This window comes from Neopelma chrysocephalum, unplaced genomic scaffold (genome assembly GCF_003984885.1).
Source record: "Neopelma chrysocephalum unplaced genomic scaffold, ASM398488v2 Primary Assembly neopelma1_72, whole genome shotgun sequence".
Taxonomy (NCBI): domain Eukaryota; kingdom Metazoa; phylum Chordata; class Aves; order Passeriformes; family Pipridae; genus Neopelma; species Neopelma chrysocephalum.
The window spans coordinates 1227566-1250825 of record NW_020897732.1 but is presented as its reverse complement, the minus strand read 5'-3'; the positions used below and the strand labels follow the sequence as shown (position 1 = coordinate 1250825).

General features: G+C 37.7%; 1 protein-coding gene across 9 annotated transcripts in view; it reads right to left on the bottom strand.

The window, feature by feature from the left end:
- Positions 1-23260, bottom strand: part of SVIL (supervillin) — a 103263-nt gene that overhangs the window by 10542 nt on the left and 69461 nt on the right. For 5 of the 9 annotated variants that reach the window (XM_027687015.1, XM_027687018.1, XM_027687016.1 and 2 more), the window contains 16 exons: positions 22549-22678; positions 18411-18488; positions 17764-17832; positions 12001-12151; positions 9289-9366; positions 9120-9206; positions 7887-8064; positions 7481-7653; positions 6060-6215; positions 5169-5305; positions 4529-4676; positions 4267-4412; positions 3253-3428; positions 3008-3152; positions 2347-2623; positions 543-694 (listed from right to left, as the gene is read on the bottom strand). In XM_027687015.1, the coding sequence (XP_027542816.1) occupies positions 543-694; positions 2347-2623; positions 3008-3152; positions 3253-3428; positions 4267-4412; positions 4529-4676; positions 5169-5305; positions 6060-6215; positions 7481-7653; positions 7887-8064; positions 9120-9206; positions 9289-9366; positions 12001-12151; positions 17764-17832; positions 18411-18488; positions 22549-22678 (2281 nt within the window). The remainder of the gene's footprint in view (positions 1-542; positions 695-2346; positions 2624-3007; positions 3153-3252; positions 3429-4266; positions 4413-4528; positions 4677-5168; positions 5306-6059; positions 6216-7480; positions 7654-7886; positions 8065-9119; positions 9207-9288; positions 9367-12000; positions 12152-17763; positions 17833-18410; positions 18489-22548; positions 22679-23260) is intronic. The other 4 variants (XM_027687017.1, XM_027687021.1, XM_027687022.1 and 1 more) reach the window with 1 other exon arrangement.

The window sequence follows — 23260 nt, the reverse complement described above, 5'->3', positions numbered from 1 at the left end:
TTAGATGCTGGTAACAGTGAAGCCACAGAAAAGCCCAAGTCTGCCTATAGACAAAGAAAGTTAGTCTGTCCTCTCAGCTTCAAAGTAGCTGCACCTGCATTTGTTAGAATCTATGAAAAACAAGGCCATTTATGTCTAATTACAGAGTAAACAAATTAAAAATTTCAAATTTATTTTTTTTTCTTGGCCTGCAGAAAGTGCTTCTCCTCAGCAGTAGGAAGACAGTTCTGTTATCCGAACATGTACTTGAATTGAAGGCATGAATATGTGCTTCACATATTCCTGAAAGGAGAGAAGACCTCCTTCAGCCTTTCTCAGAAGTATAATCTTTAGAAGTGAGATTTGGGAACGACAATCCATAAAGGAGCTTACATGTCTCTGGCAGTTGGAGTAACGCCAAAAGTAATTCTGAGGTCTGACTATTTGTAATGGCAAGAACACCTTTACGTAAAGGGAGGATGCCAAAAAAGACAATTCCTGTTTACCATTAGTGGCTACCTGGGAAGGCAAATCTTACCAGGTCTGCCACCTAGGAAGCTCACCTGTGCTCCTCTCTCTTCATCGAGTTCCACTGTCATCAGTGCCGATGTTCCTTTTTCACTCACTGTGGAGTGCCTTCCTTGCCAAAAGAAATACACACATTTCTCTTTTCCAACAGCCCTTACTTGTTGCTCTCCTTTTTGTCTGCTTCCAACTGTGAAACAGAAAGCACATGCTGAAGAAAGTACGCTGGCTATAGGTTTAAACAGCCCATGGTTTAATCTCATCTGCCAGCTCAGCACTATCCCATCCAGAACAGGGAAGATAAAATGTCCAGTTGGAGGAACATTAAGCCTCCAAGCCAGCGTGTCCCCATGCAGAGTTGGCATTGTCTCCTCAGGTGGATGTGAGCCCCCCAGGCAGAGACGCCTCTGTTGGCAGGAGAAAGAGATGTAGAAATATTGGTACTATCTGGAGGAAAATAACCGACAGCACTTGAGCCAATTTGCATGTGAAATGGTATGTCCAGTTATGTTACCAGAAGAGTGCATTATGGCTCATTTTCCACATTACACACTGTTCCTTGGCAGCAGGGAAACAGCAATTTTATTTTTTTTTAAAGGATCGGTATTTAGTTATTATGATAAGCAAATAATGTTTACAGCAAATGAAGTTCAACAATACAACCAATTTTGGAATATTTCACTCTTTCCAGTGAATAGGGAATAAATGGATATAACTAAATCAAAGATTTAAGAAAACCTAAGAGTTTTAAAACAGATTCTTAAAAAAAATATTAAAACTTCTGCCTTGATTCCAGCAGTGCTGAGCAGCATCCAACTGAAACACTTAGGAGAAAGCATCCTGTTTTTTTCAAGTTGAGAATATTCAAACCACTACTCACTTCTAAAATTTACGGTTTTCACTCCTATCCGTACATTCAGCTCATAAAAGTACTGCCTCCTACATAAAAATTTATTCTGTTTTGGAGTGATGGAATATGTTTTCATCCATTTGGATTAGAAGTCTGTTTACAGTTCAGTATTAGTGAACTTCTCCCAAGACTTACAAGCTTTCATGTTTTTCTTGGATTTGCCAGTATCTGAACTCAACAATCTTGACTAAGACCTACCTACGTTTTTTGGCCAAAAGCCTGAAGCTGTGTAACTGTTACACTGCTTTCAACTGATTTTAGTATACTTCTATTTCCAACAATTATTTTTAGACTATTTAATTTACCACAAAAGCCACCCATACTTAGTTTAGTGCCAGAAGGGCGAGTTCCAACGGGCTTCCTGAGCTGACTGACTCTCAGCCTTTACCTGCTGCACTCAGGCTCTTTGTTAGAACACTGTTGAGCCTGAAACCCACAGCAAAAGGTTTCCAGCAACAGCAAAAGGGACAGCAAGGGCAATGGGTTGGCAAGGGCTTTTCCTGTCATTGTTACCCATCTCAATTATCCAGCAAAGGCGTTCCTTGTTACTAAGCCTACCTCTCTTGCAAGACATGCAGATCACTGTCATTAGTCCAGCTGCCTTGTTATTTTGGTGTTAAGCTGTGGACACAATTCTGGCTTAATGAGCTGTCCTGTGAATGTGTACACCACCCACATTGGGCAAAAGCAGAGATGGACAGCATTACATGTGATGTATGAAAAATAACTACTTTTTTTCTATTGCTTTCTTTTAAACAAAATAAAATAAGAAGCTCTACTTCTTATGGCCTAGGAAGGCTAAATTATCAGCCCCAACCTTTAAAACAGCCTCTTATCCAAAGAAGTCTAGGTCTGGATTTCACCACTAAGAGCAGCAGTTTTAGTTGCACTTCTCCATGTTTCAGCAGGATGAAATGGAATTGTTCACTAACCTGTAGTGCTCACTATGTACTTCCACTTCACCACGTATGTATCTCCCTCATGGAATTGCCCTATGCTTTGCTTAGGCAGTCTACTATAGTCGAATTCCAGAATGTGCCAGACATCCACAGATGCAGTGATAATTTCAAACTGCCTCCCATCTTCTCCTTCTACAAGTCCATAGCCCCGGCCAATATTCATTCCATCCAAGACGGTGCCTACAGTTGTTTGAGGCACAGCTACCATTAGCATGACATCATATGGTTTAGAGTCAGATCTGGATTCTTCCTGTCAAAAAGCACAGAGGAGAGATTTCTTTGAACATAGCTTTTTTCCTTCTTACCCCACCGTTCCAGTCAAACAGTTTGACTTCTGAATATTTCAGTATTTTAGTATCTTGTCATCTTTTGATGCCTTGTCAAAGCCACCTTGGCAGCATTCATTGAGCTGCCTGGCTCATATAGAATTAATTAATTATATATATAAAATTATATAAATAATAATAATATAAAGCAACTCTGGGGGTTCACTGTAGGAGGTGATGTTCTGATCCCTAGGTCAAAGCTCACAAGACAATAAATGTGCTCTGGATTCCTTGAGAACAAGCTTCCCAGGCTTCTATCCCAGCTAAGTCGCCTACTTTGAAATACCTAGCATGTTTATTATATGCACCTTCTGGTGAAGGGATTCACTAGAATTCTTCTCATTGAGTTTCTTCAGTTCTGTCCAGTCAAGAAATTTTTCTTTGAACAGTATGGTTTCGTTATGTTCTGTGAGTCTGCCAAACACAGCCCAGTCTGGGCGTCCTTGTCCCTTTCTGTAAAAGGCAACAAAAGACATAGAATCAAATTAAGCACTGTGAAAAAAGGACAAGAAAACTAGGTATCTGCAATGAGAATAAATGTAAGTTACAATACCTGGGTATGAGGGGATTGCATTCTCCTGGATCCAGAGGATTTATGTCACAATTGGAGTAGTCAAAGGTGCCATTCCATAAGTGTTTTGCGAGCTGGAATGCCACTTTTCTCTGTGCTAAAGTAACTTCCTTTCCATGCCATACATATACTTCACTGCCAAAATCAAACACCAGCACCTAAAAACCAAACCAAACATAAAACACCAACAACCTACTATTAGGTTAGGTGATATCCTGATCCTCCAGTTTTCTTGTGCTGAACAGAAACTCCTCCAAATATGTGAGTTTCTGCAGGACACTATCAAGTAGCACTGCAATGCAAGTATGGACAGGGCAGTGGTCTGTACTGTGATGTCTAATTGTTGAGGATGACTGGAAGAGAGCATGGGGAACGCTGTGAGGTGTATCTTTAGGTGGCAGCTATGTCACCAGCAGATTAGAGAGCTCTTATTGCTAAAAACCTGATTCCGTTGCATGATTGAATGCTGTCCAGTTACAGCAGCTTTCCCTGACATTTTGACCTATGCCTTGTCCTGCAGCCAGGGAAGGCTGACAGAACACAACATGGGTAACTGGCTCAGCAAACAGGCAGTGACTCAATATTTTCAAGAAAATACATTGTGTCTTTAGTTTAGAAATCTGCTCTGATTCTGACTTAGATGGGTGAAATGGTTGTTTGAAAGGGAAAAGTCTGCTAAGGATAGAAATAAAAACAGGGTTTTATTTTGTTTTGTTTTTCTGAAGTGCTACCTGTTTTGCACTTCATGATTCTGGAGTGAGCCACTGTTGACAAAAATGTTTACACCTCCTAAAATGGTATTTCACTTTAAAGATAACATGATCAAATTTCTTGAAACCTGTAGCACACTCTAGACAGCAAAGTGTTCAGAAGCCTTTCAGAAGTATGGAGGACCCAATTTTCAGTGATCCTCTCCATGAGCATTTGCAGTTACTGAAAGTCATTATTAGTTGCATGTTCCTGCACTTACCACAGGAGCAGTAAGTGGCACGATACCTCTTTTGGTTGTAGCAGGGTGCATTTTGGCACCTTTCCCCAGTAGTCATCCTCAGGAATGAGCTTATCTTCTACAAGGCGGTAAATGCAATTTGTTTCTATTATTGCAGCTTCATACATTTCATCTTCTTCAGGACTTCCAGCAGCTTAAGGAAAAGATTGTCAAAAGTGATAAAAGAATTAACATCTTTTACTAAAGAGAACTGACTCGACTATTTTACTGTGATAGAACATCAGATATTGTGACTATAAGAATGCTTACACTGGTATTTTGTCTGTCCACCAAGGAGTTTCCAGAAGTCTTTGGCTGCATGGGTATGGGTATTTATTCCTTCTTCTATAGTTTGTATATAAGAAGCTCTACAGCCAAGTTCCCTCTTTGTCTGAATTAAAGTTGCAAGTTCTGAAGCCTAAGAGATTAACAGTTATCTGAAGAGGATTGCTTAAGTCTTTGGAATTCTTGTGCAGTACAAATGGGATATAATAGAGCAAATAACAGAAGAAATGGTTATTATTTGTTGCACTAAATAAACAGACACCGGAAAAAAAGTTACAGAAATGCATTCATTTTTCCATTTACCTTAAAGCAAGACCTGATCTCAATGAACATGGGAATAAAAAGGACATCCTGCAATTCAGACTATTTTTGTTTGAGTCCAAATCTGTATCCTGAGGATATCCTCTTTTCTCTTGCAGCTTCACAACCTACATGCTCCTACATCAGCTTTCATTCAGTGCATGAGCTAAAACATATTTTCAGGAATCCTGCATATCTACCTGTCATGGACTATCAGTTACATGCCACTTTTTGAGAGAACTGCCACCAAGGATCAATTTCATCAAAGAGACATATACTGCAACAGTTCTAAAAATAAATAATAAAACCCTAAAATAGTACTGACCTTTGCTTTTTCTATGACATTTGCAAACTCTCCTACCCATAAGAAACATAAATGTGGAGTTAACAACAGGAAACAGTCTCCGCTGTTCAGTGATGAGGCTCTAGGTTCAACTAATCTTGTTTGAACATGTCTTCTTCCTAAAGAGAAAATAAAGTTAATTTTATTCCTTCAACTACTACTATCAAGTGCCAAGATCTAATTTGTTTTCAATGAAATACCAACAACCCCAGCACATTTAGCAAAATATATGGAAACAGACTGTTAAAGAAGAATTAAAAGACTACTACTGTGAAAAAAGAGTTTACTCATAGAAAACAAAATAACTTATCTCCTATCAACTAATATTTCTATTATTTCCTGTTCTTTGTTTAACAACTCTGTGTCCTTCTGGAAAGAAATGAATTAAGTAAATGGCAGACAGCAGCAAAATTCCAGAACCCTTTACATTTGCTTAAGTGAAGCTATGACAGAGTATCTGTAGGCAGTAAAAGGTGTTAGGAATTTTACTTTGCCAAAATAGTAGCTATTATTTCTGCAGAATCAGATACATTACTACGCACTGTAAGGGGAAGTGGAGCAAGAACACTGTCATGTCACTTCTGAGTTATACTGAGCACTGGAAGAATGGGACAGTTAAAAAATTTCCATAGGAGATGGCTAGAATTTCTGAAATACTGTGTTTTCTCCTTGGAAGACATACACCAGTGGCACAACACAAACTTATTTGTAAGGTTTAACTTTAGTCACGCAGTTGTCACTTATTCTTTTAAGTTTTGGACAGAAATCTTGAGCTGAAGATCTAGAGCAAGCTAAGCATCCAACTGTGGTAGCAACTCCCACATGTTACATTCAGTCTATTATTTATGGAAAGTAAAAGCAGTTCCAGCATACCTTTAACTTGCAGGAGCATTAGCTTCTTGTATGGCACAGCACTGTTGTTAGAGTTTTGCTCTGTTAGATTAACACTCCGCAGGCTAATGTTGCTGAAGTTCTCTTTGCTTGCCAGGCCAGCAAGTGCTACTTCTGAGAAATTTGAGTTTGTAGACACTTGTACATAAAAAGAAGTTGGAGGAAAGACACACACACACAAAAAGGACAAAATTATATTAAAAAATTGGGTGTTGCATTAAGAAAATAATTTCTGCCCATTATTTCCAGCTTTTCTTCTTATCAATAGCAACAGCAAAACCAGGTTGAACTCAGATTAACCACTAGCCCAAAAAGTTTATGGGTTTGGGGTTACCTAAGTTTCTAGATATCATCCAAGAGTAAACTGTTGGCATTGGAATTATGTTATTTGGCAGAAACACCAACTCTTCTAGGAGACGTCTTACCCAATGTTTTGTGATGTACTGTGTAGATCTTCAATGAAGGCATTTTATTTAATAATATAAGACAGCAGAGATTCAAGGCTAATTAACTGATATTCCCTTAAAATTTGGCTCAGATGGTGTGATGCAATAGCCATTTGCATTTCAAAGTCTTAGTCATGTTTTACTGTAAACGTAAAGCCCAAATTCTTGGCTATTTCTGCTTGTTGCTCAACCAAAGACAAAGCACTTCATGAATTTATAATGCAGGGAAATGCTTCTCATGAAATGGCAGGAAAGTATTACACATATAATTAGCGTTTTCATCAATACAGTCAATGTTTAAAGATGATCTTTCGTTATTCAAATGTAATAGGAAAACTTGTACCCCAAATGGTAAGAGTGGCTTGACAAACCTTTCAATAAATTTTACAATAATGTCTTTTGCTGTCTGTCTGGTTGTCAGGAGAAAGCAATGTCACAAGTAAAACACAAAGCCCTGCCACAAAGCACTGATCCTATATGGAAATTAATCTTTAGGAGTCAAGAAGGCTAATTCTAGTTTCTGAAAGAAAATTAGGACCCAAAATTGAGGCCAGTGTACATGAACAAAAGTTCATCTATTCTTGTCAGCTCTTGCCCCAGCATAATGTAACATTGGATCTGCTTTTCTTGATCTCCTGTCCTCACCCTGCAGGCACTGTGGCACACTCTCTCTCTTTCTCTCTCTCTCTCTCTGCACAAGGTGACTGTGCTAAAAATAAATAATTAAACATACACACAGGAGGGGGTTGTAGGTAGCTTTCCCTGAGGAAGTCACACACCCCCTTCTCTGCAGACCTCCTAGACAGTCTACATTCAACCTTATACTTCAATCAGTTTATTGCCACTCAGAGAGTACGTTCCATTCCTTCATTTCTGGCTTTAGTGTTGGGATATTTTGGTTCACTTTTAATTAAAATAGCAAGATGGTGTCTTGTACAAATCACCCTTCTAGCTTACTTTTTTCTACTTTCATTCTCTTTGACTCCATGAAGGCAACATTCAGTCTTTGTTCAGTGTATTCATGAAGAATATCTTGTCTTGCTGCCAGCATTTTCAGCGGGTTTCTTGAGGACTGGACTCTGCGTGTAGGCCTAACTGCACGTTTGTGCTCTGCTACAGAAGATATCAACCTGAAAAACAAGCAGTGTTTATAACCATCAGGTAATTTTTCTAGGGGGAATCATTAATGACAAGAAATAAGGATCAGTTCCTCAATTCAGGCAGGACCGTGATTTCAGAAATATGCAGAAGAAATGGCCATGCCCAGTACTAAGATACCTACCTACATGATGACTTAGAGCTGAACATTGAGCACTGGCCCTATGTCTGCATTCAAAACTATGGGGAAAAAAAAAGTTCTTACTTTGGTGCATAAGGATCAAAGATGGCATCAAAGTCCTCATCAAGGTCCAAAGGCACTGAGGAAGAGGGGAAATCCACATGGCGATAGAATTTGGAAAATGTTTCATCATCATCCAGCTTCATCACTTCTTTCACAGATCTTCCCGTAACTGTCAGCACTGTCTCTTGCATCCCAGCAACTGCAGGAAAGAAACACCTTACCCAGTAATAATCATACTAGAGTTTCTAACTCTAGGAAAGGTAAACATACCTTGTTTGGTAGTTGTTGGAGTGGGGATTTTTTTGGGGGGGATGGTGGTGTTTTGGTTTTTGTTGGGGTTTTTTTGTGGTTTTTTTTTTAACTCATGGTAGAAAAGCGTTGGTAAAGAATGTTAAAACAGTGTAACTACTACTCATATGCAATAATCATCATACAAAATGCTTAGGAAATATGGCTAAATGAAAAATTTGGGTACTATCAAAAATGAGTTGTTTTGGTAGGATGATATAAGCATTTTAACGTCTTCTATATTCCATCTTGTGTCCAACCATATAATTCCTTCCTTTGAAAAGATCTACTAGAACTACAAGTGGAAAAGTCACTACTCCAGACTAGTGAGTATGGCAGAGTCATTATTCTACACTAGTGCCTCCTCTGCTGAAATGTGAATGCATTTGTTTATGATATCTGACACATTACGAATTACAAAAGCTTTTTTGTCTTACAAATGGAGAACAGACATACGAAATAGAAACACTGGAGAACTCTAGACAGCTTCATAAATAGCAAACAAGCTGTACAAGGAAGCTGAAGAACTGCTATAGAGAGTTTTCAAAAAAGCAGGAAGGTGAATGAATTGTGCTTGGAGCAGCTTAGTGTCCTATCTTGATTTTAATAACACTAAACTACATTTAAAGCTGTTTCACTATATGGCAATATGGTTCAGACTGGCTGTGTGGCTTTAAGAAATTTTGCTCTCAAGAAGGATGTGTACATCACATGTTGAGAAATAAGAAAGTTATTTTAGCATTTGTGATTTACTCTATCATACATCTGTAATACAATAGAGAAAGGCTTTTCTTCTTAAAATTTAGTAAAGACTGAATCACAAAAATAAAGCAAGTGATCAGTAAGTGTAGTCTGAAAAAAGAAATATTCAGTTTCTGTTACCAGATATTTTAACTAAGAGGTACTTTAATCCATTTACTGAAGTCAGAGAGTGGATACACTGCCACCTTTGGTAACTCTACCAACCTTTGTTATTCAGCCTTCCCAAGAATGACTCCAACTTGTCAAGCTTCATATCTGATTCCAATTGCATATCAGGCCTGGCTTCAATTTCTAAGCAAACCAGAAAGTAAAACCTGTTAATTGACAGAAAGTAAAAGAGCCTGGACTTATCTCAGCCATTTTTATTTCTTACCTTCCAAGGGCTTTGTAGACTTCTGCCGGTTACTGTAAGGGGATGCTACTGATGTTAGAGCACTTGGAGAAGCCAGGCCTGCGTAGGAACAGAGAACATAAGAAATGCAGTTGCGACTTCAGCCCGTGTTCCCAGCAGTGATGACAGGGAAGCTATTTAGGGAAAGTAGATGAGCCTGGACACTTCCTATAGTCTGGAATATTTCCCCAGCCTCCCTAATCACTGTATTAGAGATGGTAGAGTGCACTGCCCTACCTGCTCCTTTAATCAACAGCAGCCTCAGAAACCACCCCATTCACAAGAACAAAGCTTCAACTTCAAGTGTCTGTAAGCAAGCTAACACAAAATAAAAGCTTTCTCTTGAATAGAGTAATTTTACACCTTTTCAAGACAGTAGCAGTTCACTTGGTCTACATTTTGGACTCCAGCTCTACCACAAGCCACGTTTTAAAAACATGCAAGTGTTCTGAACAAAAAGATGTGGTTAGCAAGGATACTACCAAGATCTTGTTTGGCACCATCACCTCCACCGTGCCCTCACTGCATCCCTATTAATTTAAATTTAAATGCATCCCTATTAATACACGTGGCAGGATGCAGTTTTAAGAACACATGGAAATGGAAGCAGAAATCGAAGTCAGAGTTCCCACCATATTAATCACTACTCCTTCCTTTTGTTGCACTCTCCTCCACCCTTTTCAGTAACTATCATAAAGCAATTCATTCTGGACCCAGCAGATAAAATAAGACTATTTTTGTTTAGTTCTTTTCATGTGAATCTACGTTGCTTTAGTAATAGAAACGGCACTCTATAGGATTCATGGATTTTATTAGGTAGAAAAGCATACCGAAGGAAAGAATTGCATCCATTAAGTCTTGTTGCTTAGACTTTCAGTAAATGGGGGAACAGACATTTACACCTTTCTCTAATATCTGTTTTCCACTTAGCTATAGCTTACTAATTACTGAGCCATGTAAGTTTAAGCCTTTAGTTATTTTGATCAGATTAAACCAATGTTATGCTGGGACAACATATACTAACCATGTTTCCACTATCTTTACTGCAAGTCCTACTTGTCAAACACCAAGACAGACTTAGAATATAACCGGGTAGCTTTTCCACAAGCAATTTTTCTCCCTTCTACCTAAAATTTTCAAAGTTCCAGCAGGTTTTAAGTCAATGGGTAAAGCCTCCGTCAAGACATACTCGAGAGGACACATCTCTTAAGCAGCTCTACCAGGACTTAATCCACAACACCACATGGAGAACTGCTTAGTAAAGGATGACCTTCCAATTAGGACTGAAAAATTTTCAACCATAAGAAGCAATTAAAATACAGCATCTGTGCACATGCATATAACAGATATGTAACTTTGCATTTCTTTCTCATAGTCTCTCAAATTAAAAACTCATCATGATAATTTATTCTTTCAGGCTCTAAAAACAATACACTTGTAACTAAAATCCCACTTGGGGTACTTTTTTTAATGCCACTGTCATTGCATTACTTTGCTTCCTCAAAGGAATGATCATAGCACCTAAAGAGACCCTTGCAAGGTAATTTTTTCCCCATTAAGAAGAACAATGTTATCACGTTCTATTCCTTTCCAAAGACCAATATATTTGGAAAAAAAAAGAAAGAAAAAGAAAAACTCTCAAAAAGCAAGTCTGTGGACAACTGAATAGTTTTTCTTGGTGACCCTCCAAAGTAGGTTACTCTTTACACACTGACCACTGGAGTTTCTAGCAGCAAAACAATGTAAGCAGCAGCTAAAAGATTTTACTAATAGATGTAATTCCTAATACTGTGTATTTGTTTATCTGCCAACAGAATGTGGCATGGATTGCAAATAGTTAATCCTGTTGCAATATTGCCTTCGCTCTACAACGATTTTTTTTTTGATGGTTGTCATTTAACTCAAAGTTCGTTGTCGTTGTGTTTAATAACCAAGCTCTTGTAACAAAACAAAATCTAGTATTCATTAAGCACAAAAGGTCAGTTTAAGTGCCTTCTTCCCAAACCTATCATCTTCCCAAGAGCACTGTGAGAACAGCTACATTTCTACCATGTTCAGCCTTCAGAGACTCCTGCCCAATTCAGAAGAATGATTAAGTCTTGAAAAAGTGACTGAATTCAACAGATTCAAAAAAAAGTCAACACTGCTCCCTTGCCATTTCTACTTCCTGGTTCTATGCAGAACCTTCAGTGATTTCTTCAGCCAAACATAGCACTTCAAGTTGTTGTACAAGACAGCATCCATAAAAATAACACTCGTTTGCTAAATATTCCCAGTGTTCCTAAGAGTGGGGGAAGTGCCAGCAATAGCAACAACTAGATTTCACAATTGTTCTCTAGGCAGTGCAGCTGGGTTTTCAAAGGAAGGATAAATAAGAAAGAATAATCCAACTATGCCCTCTGGGTTGTATTAGAAGGAGAAACAAAACATATATCCCTGTTCAAGTGATAGACTTCCACCAGTCAGAGCCCCGTAACAACTGGATGGCAGTGCAACAGTGCAGAACAAAATAGATCAATATGAGGGCCACGAGAAACTAACGTGAACAGCCTCGTGACATGATATTCAGCTGAAGACAAACAGTCCTCCTCTTGCTAAACACAGATACTGTTTCTGCATAGCTTTAGCTTGACTTTATTTTGACTAGACAGATAAGAGGTGTCTTATTTATACTGGGATCATTTCATCACTGACCTTTTTTTACCATTCGGCCAGCTACAGTGAACTGTGTGGAGTCATTGGCTGCTCCTTTACCCTTGGACTTCCAGGCTTCTTCTCGAGCTGTAATCAGGTGTTTCCTTTCCTCAATCGTCATTTGACTCTCCTGGTTATCTGCCATTCTTTGCTTTTTGGGGGAAAGAGAGAAACAGGTTTTTTAAAAAAAGGTAAATGACCAGGATACAGCTAAAGACTGGCTGAACATTTCAACTGCCAGATGCAGAGGGAAGGAGAAGGAGAAAAAGCTACTGAAGTGAAGTCACGGACACAGCTTAGTGACCCTCAGACGCTTCACTATCTTGCTGCCCCATCACAATGTGACTATGAGGTTTTGGTCTGTGCTCTTTGACCTTTTCTTGAAACTACCAGCCAGGGCAAATGGTCCCCCTCTAGGCAAAACAAACCATTTACTCTGCAAAGGATATAATTTTTCAGACCTCGTTCTTTTGAAGCATGACTCGCTACACAAGTGAGATCACTAAACTGACGCTGAGCAGATGTTTTCGAGTGTGCAAATCTGCAGGTGGCACAGGGAATAGCAATGAAATGGCGTAACTTCAGTGCGTGATTCCTGAATCAGTCTCTTACAGTAACTCAATTCTCCAGGCAGGATTAGCAGTTTTATCTCTCCAGAGGCTGCTCACTTTAGTTCCTATGTCAGCTTGCTCTACTAAATATTTTTCCAATGACTGTGATCATCTCCACCACCCTCTCTTTTTTATTTTTTTTCAGGTGACCCTCAGCTTTCCTTGCTTGCTTTAGAGGTTATCAGCTGACAGCTTGAGCGATCAGAAGCAGAAGGTGAATTATCTTAGTGCCCTCCTAACTCAAACGATTGATGATGGTACATTAAATAGGAAAGAAACTGAACTTACACACTCTGCTGTAGCTAGGTCAGGCCAAAGAAATATTACTGTAATGCACTTATCTTAAAAAAGTAGCAACGTTTCAGGGATTATACTGCATAGAAATCAAATGTAAAAGTATTTTTAGTGCAAGGGACTATCAACTCTAGAATTACTTTCAAGTTGCATGTTACTAGTCCTTTTTCTTCACAACTTTGCTGCTGGAATTGAAAAAAAATTAAAATCTCAAGCTTTAAAACACCTCTAACTCATGGAACCACAGAAGGAAAATGCAAAAGTATGCAAAAGCTTTTGAACATAAACATTCTTCTTCTTTCAAGATTTTTATTTTCTTAAAAATCTTTTTTTATTTTCTTAAAAATCAGACTAAATAAATAAGTCACATTATATGAAAGCTATTGTGACTGCAGGGGACACACTAAAATAGATTTCATAGCTTTCAGCATTTACCAGGATCAGTAGCCATCAGCCAGAAGAGTGAAGACAAGCCAGGAAATGGCTTGTACAAGGACTAGGACCGTGGGAGCCTCCACTCTTTCCCTCTAGTTCCATATATCTCTGCAGCCTCCTGCAGTAAAACTTCCTTGCAATTTATCAGGAAAGAGCACTGGGCAGCCAGACAATATGACTGCAAGCCATGATAATCAAGATTAAAAACTGTGATTTTTCCCTAGAACTCGGAAATGTTCAACAGAAATGACAACATGCAAGTCTCTTCAGTGTCATTTCCTCATCTGTCAAAGCCTCAGAATGCTTTAAAGAAAAACACCGAAGTATCTCTCTTCATTTCCCCGAGTCTACGCCCATTCCAGTGTCAGCGCAGCCACCTCTGGGATGAACAGTTGGTAGAAGAAAACACAGCAACATACTAAAGGAGACCTGGGCAGGAAATTAATAAATACCTAATGAAACCCCAAGGGAAATTTCATACACAAAACTAATACTTTTAACTTAATAAGGGTGCTGACTTCCATTATAATATGAAGGGAAGTGAGGGAGAGGGAGAAAGAAGTAGAATCATATGGATTTGGTTTTGTTTTGGTTTTGTTTTTTGTTTGGTTTGGGTTTTTTTAAACTTACAAGGGGCTTAATTTTGGATTTTGTCTTCAGTGAATACCTGAATCCTCAGAGTCTACAGAGCTACTGAAAATTCTGGAGAAGCAGACCTGGAAAGTGAGTGTATTAATCACTACACACTTGAATTGCAAGAAAGACTGTGAGTAATTCTGGATCTGTGTCAAAGGACAAAAGAGAGCAGCTGTCTGACAGCAAAAATAAACATTTTTTTTTTCAATGGAAGATTTCAAGCTGTTCCATTGGGCAAAACATCTTTGGAGTTCTTAAAAAATAAAATATCAGATTGTATGTGTATGTTACACAATTCAGAGAAATTCCATATTAGATCTCTTCCTAATGCACGAAGACTCCCACCTTAATCTACAAATAAATAAACGAACTAAAAAATTATAAAGTGAATAGATACCAAGCAATCCCCAATTGATTAAATAAAAAAATGATTTTTCTATAGCTGGAAAGCTAACATGAGCCAATGCAACTGTCAAAAGAAATTTCAGAAAAAATACACCTGGTAGTTGGGAACAGTTTAGAAAGCCTCCACAATTACCATATGCAGCATTTGTGAAGGAATGAAAAGGTCAAAGGACATTCCAGTTGGGAGAAAGTATGTCAAGAAAGTTAAAACTCAAGAAGTTTTTAATTACAAATTTTATTTTCAAGTGAAAAAAAAAGTAAGACATGAAAGGAGAATCTCAAATTTGCAAACGTAAAAAAGTAAAAACAAGAATTAATATGTAAAGAATGAATAAAAATAATAAATAAAAGCTTAGAAATAAAACAGCTTCAATGTGGTTTTTTTTCATTGAAAAGGTAGTTACTTTCAATGAAATATTCTAATTCATCATGTAAAATACATACATGTGTTCATTGATGTCTTAGGTGAAATAATTGGAATACAAACACAAGCAGTGAATTTTTAAAAAAGCCTTTGAAAATGGGAAAATGTACAGGACTGATAAAAGCTCAGATGGAAAAAATATTTAGAAGAAGTAAAACTAAAGCATGTAGGTACAGGTCACACAAGCAGTGTGTAGCTCCAGAGACCCACGGAAAGACTGCTGCAAAAGACAATCAATGAAGAATCAAATCACAGGCACGTAATTAATGCCATTCCACATGGCATTATGGAAAAAAGGTTTAATCAAAATGGTAAGTTTGATGAGCTCAAGTGTGATTAAATATATTAACACAGTTATCTCTGATTTCTTTAATACATTTGACTTAATCACAGATGACATTCTGAGGCGGGTTTTTTTGAGCAATATAAAAATACCAGAGCAGCTTACAGGCTGCAAACTAGATAACTGACTGAAAAATTATTTCTAAACAGAAAGTACCCATGCAGTGATCTGATTCATCCCAACTTTGATTAAAATGTTTTCATGAACATGGGAAAAAAAAGATGCAGTTCTGCTGGGAAGACCCTCATGAGGACACCAACATACACAAAGTGATGAAGATAAAGAAGAGATAATCATATAGATGGGTAAAAAAAAGGGTATCTGAAAAATCTGGTAAATCAGGATTTTAAGAGAAATGTTATTTGAAAAGGGAAACAAGAAACCCCAGAAAATTATGAAGACAGAAAAAGAGAGAGAAAAAGTCCCATGGAACAGTTGTTTTGAATAGATAATCTGTACTGCAATAGCTCATCCATTTCCAGCCTCCATGCGTCTACCCAGGATTGTGACAATTTTGAAGGGTTTCAGGAAAGGGCTGAAATATTTTTTCAAGATTTAAAAAAAAAATTACTTCAGATTAAATCAGACGAGTATATATTTTCACTGAAGAGGGGGTTAAAAGTTACATTTTACACAGCAAGAATAATTACATATGAAAAATCACTTAATATTGCAGGGAGTTTTCTGTATGCTGACAGTTAAGAATAAAGACTGCGTATTTTTCTAAAAGTTCCTGTTTTAAGTCTGAGAAGGATTTATAGACTCAATGCAAGAAAAGTTAGAAACTGGGATTACTTTTCTCCCACTGCTTGGCTAGGTTGGATGATAATAGTGGTCTTTTCTAGCACTGCAACACGTTTCTTGAGGGCATGCACAGGCACTGCACTGCTTCTGCAACGTCAGTTCATTCTAAGGAAGGGGTCACATCTAGGCAATGCTCCATTTTGTACCCTACAATCTTCTAGTCCAAGCATGTTCCTTTTAGGTCACAAGAACACAACTGAGCAAGTGGTTTGTTAGCATGCTGGTGTGCTGTTTAGGGGTTTGGTTTTGGTTTTTAATACAAGAAATAAGATAATTCATGGTTTTCTGTGTAGAAGATCAAGACTGCTCCTAGCCAGGGGAGTCCAAACCAAGAAAGAATACAAAAAAATATATTTTTCAAAAGAGGGTTCCATTTTAAACCAATCTTTTAAATCATATAAAAGAAGAATCCAAAAAGCATCTATTTCCTTTTTAATACAAGTAACTTCTCCAGTTTAAGCTCCTAAGACAAAAAAAACGCACCAGAAGAATCCAATAGTTGTACAAGTATGGTAAAGTCTCTGCATTGTTTTCCTCCACAACTTCATATGGGTCTTGTTATAAGAGAAACATGGGGAGAAAACTCCAATGCAAACACATGCTTTTCTGTTCAAAAGTGTGTTCAAAACAGAACACACTCAACTGATATTTGATGCAAATAACAAAATGATTAATTGTGCCAGGAAAAAAACCAAACAATCAAACAAATCTGCATGTACGTTCACACTGTGCTAGAAGAAAGCAGCTTGGTAAAGGGGCAGGATGTATCTCACCACAGTCAATGGAAAGATGAACACTTTTTGGCTGTTTTCCTTTTAAGACAGATGGAATGAACAGCCCATTGAAGGACCTCCCCTCATTACTGGAGGGACATTAAGTTAGACTATATGTTTATCTTCTAGATACATAGAGCTGGTGAACTCTGTCACAACAAAATTAACAGGTGATCTGAAGTAAACAATAATAAGTTATATTAAATCCAGAGCTTATGGAGAAGAGGTAATACTAACACATTTTAGTTACTAGTCCAAAATTAAATATTTAATTTTAAAAAATTGTAGTAAAAGATCATACTCAAAAACAGCTATGAAAGTGAATGTGGAAATGGTAAATATCAGTCATCTCAATGTTTATAGTATATCCAGTAGCCCCTTCTGTACTCACCATCCTCTATTCCAGCAGTGAGTATTTGCTCCTTGAATTCACTGCCATTATACACATACTGGTCAGAATGCTCCCCACATGTGACACAGACTGTGTATGCGTGGGAATGAAGAACCCAATGGATTCCTAGTAGTACTACAACCACAGATGTGAGCTGGGAGGCAAGGGACAAGGAGGGGTCATATGGCAGAATTAGATTTGCATAGATCTATTGAGAACTTCCACTGAACTCTCCTTGTTTTCTTGAGTTTTTCTTCAGCTTTGCCCACTCCCGCCTTCACATTTTTTACCTCTGATCATGTGAATCAGGTACTGTTTGCTCAGATCAAGATCTACTATTCTACTTCTACTCAAAGACAAATTTGTTACGCAGAAAGTTTATATTTCTCATTATCTATTAATTCTTCATAAGTAAGTTCTTCAAATTGTCTATGATGGAATTGCAGAGGTATGGACATGATTTTGAGGAAGACTTCACATGAAGCTTCTCTAACATTTACTGGAACAGCAGCAGAACTCTATTCCCAAGCAAATACAAAGTTTACTGCCACAAGTTGCTTTGGGAATATGTATCTTCAACCTGAATGTAATTTTCTGTCTTACTCCTCCCTCCAATAATTAAATATGAAGTTTATAGAGCATTTCACCTTCCATCTCCAAGGATGACGTTCATCAGAAATCAGAGAGCTTGATTCTTTCAAACTAGTACTACAGACCTTAAAGGAAGAAAGAGAGAGAAGCAGGAAGATGGGACAGTCAGAGAATAGAAGCAGGATGTGCCAAGGCAAAAATCCTTTACACAGGGACTAGGGAAAAACACTATAGGAAAGTCACCTCTGAACAAAAGTAGCTTTTTTTTTTTACAGTCAATAAATTATATGATGTTATGTCTTACACTGTATATGCACATTACTTACATGGAAGTCAGAGTACACAGCATTTTATTCTAAAATAAATGCTGTGCAGTTACATGCTACTCCTTTTATATACCCTTTTTAACAACTTGCAAGTTTTCAGTATCATAACAAATGTAATAATGTTTCCTTCTTTTACTTTCTCAAATATTGTCTAACATAGATATAGAATTTTTAGAAAAGCAACCATTAGAGAAACAGTAGAATGTATATTGAAGAAGAGCACACAACATAGTGGCACAACACTACGTTTCTTTAAAGCTGCATTTACTAAGCTGGTTAATCAGTTAAGAGGATTATTAACTTCCTATGTAAGAAAACACTTAAAATGTGCTTACTTGAAATTGTTGAGCATTTCAATTGTGCAGACTTTTGCTCACCTGATTAATAGGTAGAAAAGGATGAAATTTATGGAGAGCGGGTATAACAGGAGAGTAAGTAGAAGCATATACAGGTTCCTATGACAAGGACAGAAGCAAAGCAAAGGAATTAGAAAAGAACTGGAGAAATCTCCAGAAATGGAGATGGGGAAGAAATAACTCCTCTTTTCCTAATTTCTTACTTAATCTTTTAATCTTCTAGAAATGTTTTCCCTATTGGAAAGCCAGAGATAAAAAGTGTTGTCATAATACAACAGCACATTTACCAAAACCATTCCATGCAGGAATTATCCAAGTTAGTAAACAATATTACTACAACTCAACACAGAACAAAACAGTACAGCTGGAAGATACACTTTTCATATGCTGATAATTTTTATATGTTTCTGTTTTCATGCATCATTAAATGGATGAACCATGTCGACAACAATGTGAATAATTCTGCTGGAAGTTTAATCAGACCCTACTAAATAAGCAGTCATCTATTTTCCGGATGAAAGGAAAGAATGCTTACTAAAACTGAGAGACCCGAATGCCATCTGGAGGGAATTGCTAAGCCCACAGTTCTACTCAGTGAAGGTGAGTTCACCATTCTAAACAAAGCCTACAAATAACCCCTGTCCCAGAGCTGGGCTTACCCAAAGCTGATTAGACATGGCTTTATCATCTATAATTCTTCTTCCTTTCTATAGGTTAAAGCAAGTGTGGAACATGGCAAAGAATATTGGCAAACACAGATCATTAGAGTGGCTCAAAATGAAGTCTAATAATTAGTTTCAGCTTTGATGAGAATGGGATACAAGCACATGGTGGATGCCATATTTGAAATGGATAAAACTGCTACCACAGCAAGAGACTAATATTTTGCCTAAAAGTGACTTTTTAAGGGTTCATCCCCTTTAAGGTTTTTACACACTTCACCTCTGAATAATTTTGAAATGACTGCTCAGCCCTAGCCTTTAGCATCAGTGCTGAGCTGCAATTTAAACTTGATGTAAGAATTAAGTGTTTCAAATGTCAGTCACTTTAATGCAATTGCAACCCATCTGGTAACCACATTAATCAGGGACTCTCTTAAAAATGGCTGACTATAAAATAAGAAAATTTCATTCCCATAAATCTTGCTATTTTGATACCGGGGAAGATTTTAAAGTTAGTAAATTTTTCTACTCATGAAAAAAGCCCAACAAACTGGAAATCTTCCATCCATCCTAAACTGATGAACACAAACATACTAAATCCAAAATATTTTTCCCAAATAAAAGGGATTTTTTTTTCCATTAAGACATTCATCAGTGTACAGTTGTTCCCCTGATGTTAGAGCTATTCTTTGAATTGTCCAAGTATGTTTTACCATATATATAAATAACTTAAGAAGTCTCATAGCTTCCAAAAAACTTTCCTCCTGTGTGCAGCAATCATCAAAACAGATGCTGGACCTCCAAGTAAATCTCCACATCCCCCCCTCATTTGTATTGCCTTTAGTTAATTCCTTAGTCCCTTCTTTTTTTCCCCATTTGAGGTTGCTCTGTCAGCTTTTCCATGAATTTTATGGTTTTTTTCTACAGTTTAGTCTACGCATAAATTACTATAACACATTTGGAGAAATATCTCACCATGCAGACAACTGTGCAGAAGTCTTTTGACTAGAAGTGATGAAACAGCACTATTTAATATAACTATTTTATAAAGAGTATGAATCTTTCCACTTTTGTTGTTTATATGAAATCTAAATGTACTTTAATAACTTCTAATTTATACAGCCATACTTCAGTAATCAAATCTCCAGAGCAGGTTAGATAACTTTTTAAGGGAGAGACACACACAAAAGAAAACCCCAAAAGGTGTCTGACTACATTAACAGAAGCGCCATACTGTAATTAAAAATGTCAGGCATTACTTTGAACCACCAGGGCATGACAGAAGTTTACGCACCCTTGCTGTTGATGCACAGCTGCCATGTGTGGAAATTGTATAACTAGCTCAAAATGCAGTAATCAATACAATTTCTGCATTTTTTTTGCAATCCAGCAACAGAAACCACCAAGATTCTCAAGTACACCACAGTCTCAAAGTTCTACAAACAGAATTCAGTGGCACACTGCTTCACGGTTCTCAAAGGATAACAGCCATCACATTGACTAATTACCAAAACGAGTATTTCTAGATTTAAGGGCAGCTGACATGGTGTCTTGTAAGCAGTGTGGTCAGCTTATTAAAGGTTTACATTATTTCTCATATATCACATAATGAATCAGCATCACAAATATCAATACAGCTCAGGGAGTTGTGTATCTTACATACCCAAGTTTTCAACCATTGGCAGACATGCAAATACTTTGATTTTGGCTCTAAACAGCCAAGAGCTAATATGACCTATCAGAGTGGGTGACCCCCACTCACAGAAACTCCCACTGCTAGCACCGTCACTTCAAAGCTTGTATCCTTCAAGCACTTCATGCTTGCTTACTCCTTTAAAAGCCTAACATGCTATGCTGAGTGAAGTTGCTGCACATGGAAACACAGCAGGGAGGATATGGGTGCTGAGGAGTGAGAAGAGAGAACAAAGGATTTGTCTCCGACTAAAACTTGGCAGCTGTTAAAAGCTCTTTCTCAACCCCATTGTCTCTAGCTGGAGTACATTTGTTATCTGATTTCAACAGTTGTCATTTTAGAGACCAGCCTGTTAAAAATGTGACCAAAATTTTGCTTCCTTTGCTGACACTATTTTTACTTTAAGATATGTTTCAAACTAGTAACTGGATTTTTGAACAAGTCTGCAAGGCAAAACCAAACCAAACCCCACAAACCAAACTACAAAAATTAGCTTTCTTGTTTTCTGTCCAGTTAATGCAACAATTGATGCGTCATATGTTCAGGCACAGATTTACCTTCAATAATGACAGATCATGACCTTACTTGTAATATAGTGATAGAACAGGAGACTTTTTGTTACTGTTTGTATATACTATTTAATAGAAGCGGGACTTTCACAAATAATTGGATCCAAAGATTACTGTCACCATTAGTAAAATTTGTAACACAAATTTTATTTTCATTTGTCCTCTGGGAAATACTCCTTCAAATAGTAAAGGCGTTGGAAACAGCCTATTTTATCTGACACTATCATTTTCAAAATACTAGACTCAGAAGGGAAACAAGTCCACATTGGCCCCATATTTTGAGGCAGCAGTCAGTCTATTTTGAAGCAAATCTCTCAGCCATCCTCAGTTTCTGTGCTTTGGTTCACACTGCAGAATGCACAGACTTTTAGATGAAACCAAGCCCTGAAGTGCCCTCCCAGATTCCCATGTAACACCAACGCTGGTAAAGGCAGTCAGGCCACAGGACCAGACTAAATTTAGTCTGAAGTTTTGTTTCAGGCTAATCAAAAGAAGCAAATATGGCATGGATAGCAGGTCCTCAGCAGTAATCATTCTGATTTACAGACCCAATCCTGCTGGGCAACATAACTTACTCATGTATAGACATAACCAGAGTGTGCTAACAATGTGGACCTCCCTTTCCTCTCTACACCTTTCTATCCATCTCTCTCTCTATTGATTAACACTGATAAGACAGAAAATCCCTGTCCTGACAGTTTTGGCTATCCAAAACCTGAAAAGATCATGAAAGATAACCAAAAGCAAGATAACCAAAAGTACCTGCATTTCCTCAGTGGTTCTAGGATCCAAAATTACTGGTCAAAACCCCAGTGTTGGCATAGAGATGACACAGCTTTAGGAATGTGAAATTTTTACAAGCTCACCCATACCTAAGAAAACACCTGAACTGAGTCTTAAGGCAATTTCATTGTGGGAGGGGTGTGGGTGGAGGGTAAGGGAAAGGGCTTAAATCATTATACCTGTACATGTTCCAGAAGCCTTACAGACCCATTTACTGGTTCATAAGCTCCTGATGTGAAGACATTGTAACCAATATTATATGTCCCAAGACAGTGAAGGTATTCTCATTTAACGATCTCTCATGTTGGGAGAATTGTTTTTTAAACAAGCCTGGCAATACGAGGAATAACAGGAGCTAGTAGCTAATATTAGGCATGCCTGTCTAGTTGGATGCATCTTCAAAAAGGAAAAGCATTTCAAGCAAGATGTTTTTTCCAAACGAGGACAGTTACCTTCTTCAACAGCTGCTCAACTTCTTGCATCTGCGTACTACGATCAGCAACAGGGACTTTTGCATACTCCTGCTTTTTGCTGAGCCTGCTCTTCCAATCTTCTTCACCACTCTTCTTCAGCAATGCCAACCTAGAAGGAAAACCATGCCAACAGGTAGCTTTAAACACCGTACTTCCCATTATCCTCAAAAGATAACCTTACTGTTGCACTAATGCTGCATTCAAGATAATTTAAAATTAGGTTTTCTAACATTAACTATAGTTATTTACATTTCATACACATATACAAGGCTCACAAACGAACACGAAGCCTTTACTGTACATGTTGAATGGGAATCATCTGTCAAAACACAGACATCTAGATTTGACACAGGCACCTCAGTTAATTTGTATAATCAGCGAAAATTGCCAATACAGTCAAGGGAGACCAAGGTACAATGCAGATCGTCCTAAAGTAGACATATAAATAGGTTAGATCAGTAACTGCCTTTTTTTCCCCTCCCTTCTGTCAATAAGGCACAGAAACGGACTAGCTTGGCTATGGATACTTATCCTGCGGATGACCAAAGTTACGAATACGTATCCTACCTTTAGTCTTCTTTTTACTCATAAAAAAATTTTTTAAAAATTATTTTCTTCAAAACGCAAGAAGAAAGAGGTCTGTTCAGCAGGCACACACCAATTAGGTCTTATCAGGCACATCAAAGGAAAA